Source organism: Phyllobates terribilis, unplaced genomic scaffold, assembly GCF_046119375.1.
Source record: "Phyllobates terribilis strain yellow unplaced genomic scaffold, ASM4611937v1 Scaffold_3__8_contigs__length_932513732, whole genome shotgun sequence".
In the NCBI taxonomy this organism is placed as follows: domain Eukaryota; kingdom Metazoa; phylum Chordata; class Amphibia; order Anura; family Dendrobatidae; genus Phyllobates; species Phyllobates terribilis.
In genome coordinates, this window is record NW_027362763.1 from 56,916,595 (window position 1) to 56,922,859 (window position 6,265).

The window sequence follows — 6,265 nt, forward strand, 5'->3', positions numbered from 1 at the left end:
GCAAAAAAGAAGACTGAGAGGAGACTTAATAGCTGTCTACAAATATGTCAAGGGCTGTCACATTGTAGAAGGATCATCTTTATTCTCATTTGCACAAGGAAAGACTAGAAGCAATGGGATGAAACTAAATGGGAGGAGACACAGATTAGATATTAGAAAAAACTTTTTGACAGTTAGGGTGATTAATGAGTGGAACAAGCTGCCACGAGAGGTGGTGAGTTCCCCTTCAATGGACGTCTTCAAACAGAGGCTGGACAGACATCTGTCTGAGATGATCTAGTGAATCCTGCTTTGAGCAGGGGGTTGGACCAGATGACCCAGGAGGTCCCTTCCAACTCTACCATTCTATGATTCTATGATTCTACTATAATACTCCTCCTATGTACAAGAATATAACTACTATAATACTCCTCCGATGTACAAGAATATAACTACTATAATACTGCTCCTATGTACAAGAATATAACTACTATAATACTGCTCCTATGTACAAGAATATAACTACTATAATACTGCTCCTATGTACAAGAATATAACTACTATAATACTGCCCCCTATGTACAAGAATATAACTACTATAATACTGCTCCTATGTACAAGAATATAACTACTATTATACTGCTCCTATGTACAAGAATATAACTACTATAATACTGCTCCTATGTACAAGAATATAACTACTATAATACTGCCCCCTATGTATAAGAATATAACTACTATAATACTGCCCCTATGTACAAGAATATAACTACTATAATACTGCCCCTATGTACAAGAATATAACTACTATAATCCTGCCCCCTATGTACAAGAATATAACTACTATAATACTGCCCCCTATGTATAAGAATATAACTACTATAATCCTGCCCCCTATGTATAAGAATATAACTACTATAATACTGCCCCTATGTACAAGAATATAACTACTATAATACTGCCCCTATGTACAAGAATATAACTACTATAATCCTGCCCCCTATGTACAAGAATATAACTACTATAATACTGCTCCTATGTACAAGAATATAACTACTATAATACTGCCCCCTATGTATAAGAATATAACTACTATAATACTGCCCCTATGTACAAGAATATAACTACTATAATACTGCTCCTATGTACAAGAATATAACTACTATAATACTGCCCCCTATGTACAAGAATATAACTACTATAATACTGCTCCTATGTACAAGAATATAACTACTATTATACTGCTCCTATGTACAAGAATATAACTACTATAATACTGCTCCTATGTACAAGAATATAACTACTATAATACTGCCCCCTATGTATAAGAATATAACTACTATAATACTGCCCCTATGTACAAGAATATAACTACTATAATACTGCTCCTATGTACAAGAATATAACTACTATTATACTGCTCCTATGTACAAGAATATAACTACTATAATACTGCTCCTATGTACAAGAATATAACTACTATAATACTGCCCCCTATGTATAAGAATATAACTACTATAATACTGCTCCTATGTACAAGAATATAACTACTATAATACTGCCCCTATGTACAAGAATATAACTACTATAATACAGGCCCCTATGTACAAGAATATAACTACTATAATACTGCCTCCTAGCTGTGAGGACGTGTCTGAGTAGCTCTCCTGATGTCTGGAGCAAGCCCGGGGAGGGGCCACCCTGGGCGGGGAAGCTCCCCAAGCAAGGCCCAGGCTTCCCGGCCTACACTGGGAGACAACTCCCAGGCTTCTTCTAATGGGAATACAAATCCCAGAGTCATCGTTAAGCAATGCAAAGCAACAAGCCAAAGCTCCACTGTTTCCAAGAAGGAAGAAAGCAGAGTGAATGTGAGTAAAGTTATGGAAGGAACAGCAGCTGCAGTTACAGCAAAGAAACCTGAAGTGAAACTGTCAGTAAGTAAAGAAATGCAGCAAAGTCCAAAAACAAGTAATTCCCCAAAGGAATCTTCTGTCAGTAAACAGAGGCAGCCTGGTGCAGAGAAGGTGAGGCAGCTCCCATCACCGGCCTCAGGTGTGCAGCTCACTCCTCCACACAGGCAGAGACGGACATCTCTGGAGAGGCAGACATTGCAAGAAAACCTGCAGCAGCAAGACACGGTGACCGGCATGGCGCGCTCAGGACGCACAAGGGCACAGGCGAGTGGCAGCAATAAGAGTGCTGTGGAGCCCGGAGCCAGCAGTGGTACCATAAAGTCATCTGTGGTAAAACCAAAGGAGACCTCTGTGTTCAAAAACCCAGAGCCATTGTCCAAGCCTCAGAAGGAGACGGCGCGTGCACCCGAGCTGCAGCTGGCAGAGGAGATACCTGGCCTGGTAAAGAAGATGGGTGAGTTACAGCAGCAAAGACAAATGCTGCAAATGGAGATTGATGTTATCTATAAACTGAAGGCTGCTAATCCTGACAGTAATGCTGTGTGTGACCAGAGACTTTACTCACTGGGTGTGGAGCTGGCGAATGTGGTCAGGGACATAGACTGTATCCTGGAGAGGATGGGGCCCCTGGCAGAGACCTACAGAAACCGGGAGCGGTTCACCTCTCACAAGCAGGACTTTGTTGTGGAGTCCAGGACCTCTGATGCTGGATTAGGGTCAGAGACTGTACAGGATGAACCCCTGAAGCAGCAGACATGACCTGTGTTACAAGCTGCACGTTTCTGTTTCCAGGAGGGACAAATACTGCAGCAGCAGCAGACTGTAGCTGAGCCTGAGCAGCAACATGTACCTCAGAATCCAGTAGAGGCACCACAAGTCCCAGAATGCTCAACACAAGAGCAGGACATTGCATGTATGACTGTGTGTATTGATGGTGCACAGCACAGCCCTAATGCTGATGCACAGGCTGGGGATGACCCCACTGTACCCAGGGGCTCTGAGGCTGGAGGGGGCTCGCAGTCTGTGGTGGATGTCACATTGCCTCATAAAGATATTGTGGTTGATAATAATGTGTGTGATTTTCCCCCTTTGATACCTAATGCACAAGAGGTGACAGGTCCCCCTGCAGCGGACCCTCCCCCTGTTAGTCAGCCCAGTGTGACCCCACAGGTTCCCCACAGTAATGCCTGGAGCCGTGGTGCTCCGTCCTTCACCTCTGGCACCAACTATACCGGCCAGGCCTTCAAAAGAAGGAACGTGGTGCGATTTAAGCATAGAGGTCTCAAGGAGGATCTGCCGGACAGGAGGTTTGTGGTCAGGGAGCTACTGTGCCGTCAGATGGGGTTTGCGCCATTAAATATCTTGGCAGTGATTAATCTTCCAGACAGACAGGGATATGATGTCAGTTTTAAAATCATGCCTGATCTGGACAGATTCTGGGCTAATTTCCCTAAGTTCAGGGACACGGATGGATGGAACAAATTTATCTTTGTTCCCATTTCCAGGCCAGATACAGTCACTGTAAATATCATCTTCTGGAATGAGGCTGTTCCCCCGCAGGACATTGTGGTGTGGCTCCGGAGGCATTGTGACCTCGTCTCTGACCTCACCAAGAATCGTGACATTGATGGTATCTGGACGGGAGGGTGGAAGGTCCTGGTGAAGCTGCGCCAGTGTAACAATGTCACTGCCCACTTACCCAACTCCTTCTTCATTGGGCGGGAGAAAGGTGTTTGCTTCTATCCTGGGCAGCCTCGTAAGTGTTTTAAATGTGGCAAAGCGGGTCACCTGGCAAATTCCTGTACTGTGGTCAAGTGCAGTCTGTGCGGGGAAGTCGGCCATGTAGCTGCAGACTGCCAGAATATAAGGTGTAACCTGTGTGGGAAGATCGGCCACCCTCACAAGGACTGTCCCGATGCTTGGCATAACATCTGCAGGGACTTTCCTGATGAGGATTTGGTGGTAGGAGCAGAGGCTCAGGAGGAGGAGGCCTTAATGTCAGGGGAGATACTCACTAGATCAGAGGTCCACCAAGGGTCAGACCATGTAACACCAGAGCAGCAGTGTGAAGAGGGTGCACAGGGGAGCATGGAGGTTGTCCTTTAAGGCCAGCCGCCCCAAGAGGCCTGCACATCTGTATCACCATCTCTACCTGATAATAGTAACAGCAAGCAGACCAAAAGGAGGAAAAAAGACACGTCCTCCCGTAAACCCGAGGAACAATATGATGCTGACCATAAAGCCAAGAAAAAAGTCAGCAGTGGTGTTGGTGTGATGGTCGTATCTAACAGATATGAAGTTCTATCTGAGTCAGATGGAGATTTTGATCAGGAATTGAAAAGAATAGAGGCCGAGTGTGAGAGGGAAACAGAGGACCCTCCGCCTACAAAGCGGAAACCCTTACCTATAGACTCTAATGTAGCGTCAGACATGGAGACCAGTAGTGGACAGAACACCTCTGAGTTATGATGACGGGTTCTACTTCTCTGCTCCTCTTATACTGTGTTCTTATGGCCGGATTTTCCCTAAAATTTACATCAAGTAATGTGAACAGCATTAAGGTGAGGAGGACGAGACATGCGGTGTATGACCATCTGAGATACCTTGATGCAGATGTCTTTTTCCTACAGGAAACAAGATTGACATCTCTGGGGCTTATGAGAGAGGCTGAGAGGGAATGGAGATCTGGTCCGTCATTCTGGTCACTGGCTGTGGAGCCTTATGCCGGGGTCGCTATCCTGTTTAACACCAATAATGTGACTTTACATAGAATGACGGAGGTGGTTATGGGAAGGTGTCTGGTCCTGGAAGCCACTGTTCAGGGTAGACGGCTCCGGCTTATTAACATCTATGGGCCTCAGACAGTGACTGACAGGATCCAGCTGTTCAATAATGTGAAGCCATATCTCTTCACCTCTCTCCCGGTGGTGATGGCAGGTGACTTTAATGCCATAATGACATCTGGTGACAGTATCTCAGGCAGGACAGTGACCAGGGATGGCAAAGTCTTAAAAAACATAATTTTGCAGACCGGACTGACTGACGCTTTTACGCAAAGAGGTCGGACGCCAAAATTTACTTACTCATGTTCCAACAGAAGTAGTAGGATAGATTTGGCTTTTGTGAGTCCTACTGAAGTTGTCAGTGCCATCAGTGAGAAAACCGTTCCTTTCTCTGATCACCTTGCCTTGTGTTTCTGCCTGGGGGCCACTAACCGTCCTGACATCGGTAGAGGGTTGTGGAAGCTAAACTCCAGCCTCCTGGATGACATGCATGTTCGGAGTTGTGTCCACTTCCTTTTTCAGGGTCATTTACAGAGGGTAGATTTCTATGACAACATGGCCGACTGGTGGGAGGACGTCAAGGATGATATCAGATCCCTCTTGAAGAGACTATCAGTTAATAAAGGGAGGAACAAGTACAGCCAGTACCTAAGACTGCGTAAGGAATTGGAGTCACTCTATTCGGCGGGCGGGGATGACAAAGAGAGGATTGACCGGCTGAAATCTGAGATAAGGCAGTATCAGTACAGCAGGTATACCTCCCTGGTTCTTGAGCGGGATTATGGGACCTTGGGGGCACCTGATCCCTTTGAGAATTGCCGGGAGCGGGTGGCTAATAAATTGGTCACAGGTCTCACCAACTCCCAGGGTGTATTGCAGGAATCTCGGGAGGGTATCCTGGGGGTCGTGAGATCTTATTATACTGACTTGTTTCAGAGGAAAGTTTTGGATAAAGACAAGATGGCTCAATTCTTGGAGGCAACTCCAATGCCTGACACTAACGATCTGGACTTTTCTCCTTTGACAGCAGAATTAACGGTGCAGGAAGTTAAGGAGGCCATTAATAAGTTACATCTGAAGAAGGCACCAGGTCCAGATGGTTTAACAGCAGAATTCTATAAGAAATTCAGAGACCTCCTGGCTCCAATTCTTGTGGATGTTTACAAAAATTGTCTAGAAAATCACCTGATGCCTCCATCCATGAGAGTGTCTTCGTTAATTCTCCTGTCTAAAGGTAAAGAGCCAAGCGACATCAAGAACTGGAGGCCGATTGCCCTCTTGAATGTAGACAGGAAGATTCTGGCAAAGATCCTGTTTTCTAGGTTAGTTTGTTTGTCCCCGGCACTGTTGGCAGGCTCTCAGTTTGGCACAGTAAAAGGGCGGAATATCTCTGGAGCAGTCATCTCGATACGGGAGATGTTTGAGAGATGTAAAGTTCTGCGGTGTGGGAGATATGTTGTCAGTCTGGACCAGGCTAAAGCCTTTGACAGGGTTGATCACGATTATCTGTGGGCCACTTTGTCAAAGTACGGTGTTCCGGGACAATTCGTGGATTGGCTGAAGACTTTGTATAGAGAGGCGGTGAGCTTT

The 6,265-nt window shown here is 45.5% G+C and overlaps 1 protein-coding gene across 1 annotated transcript; it reads left to right on the plus strand.

The window, feature by feature from the left end:
- The first annotated feature begins 1,610 nt into the window (after nt 1–1,610).
- LOC141258781 (uncharacterized) lies at nt 1,611–4,011 on the plus strand. Its single transcript, XM_073673896.1, has one exon. The coding sequence runs from the start codon at nt 2,808–2,810 to the stop codon at nt 3,996–3,998; it is 1,191 nt and encodes a 396-aa protein (XP_073529997.1). The 5' UTR covers nt 1,611–2,807; the 3' UTR covers nt 3,999–4,011.
- The last annotated feature ends 2,254 nt before the right edge of the window (nt 4,012–6,265 follow it).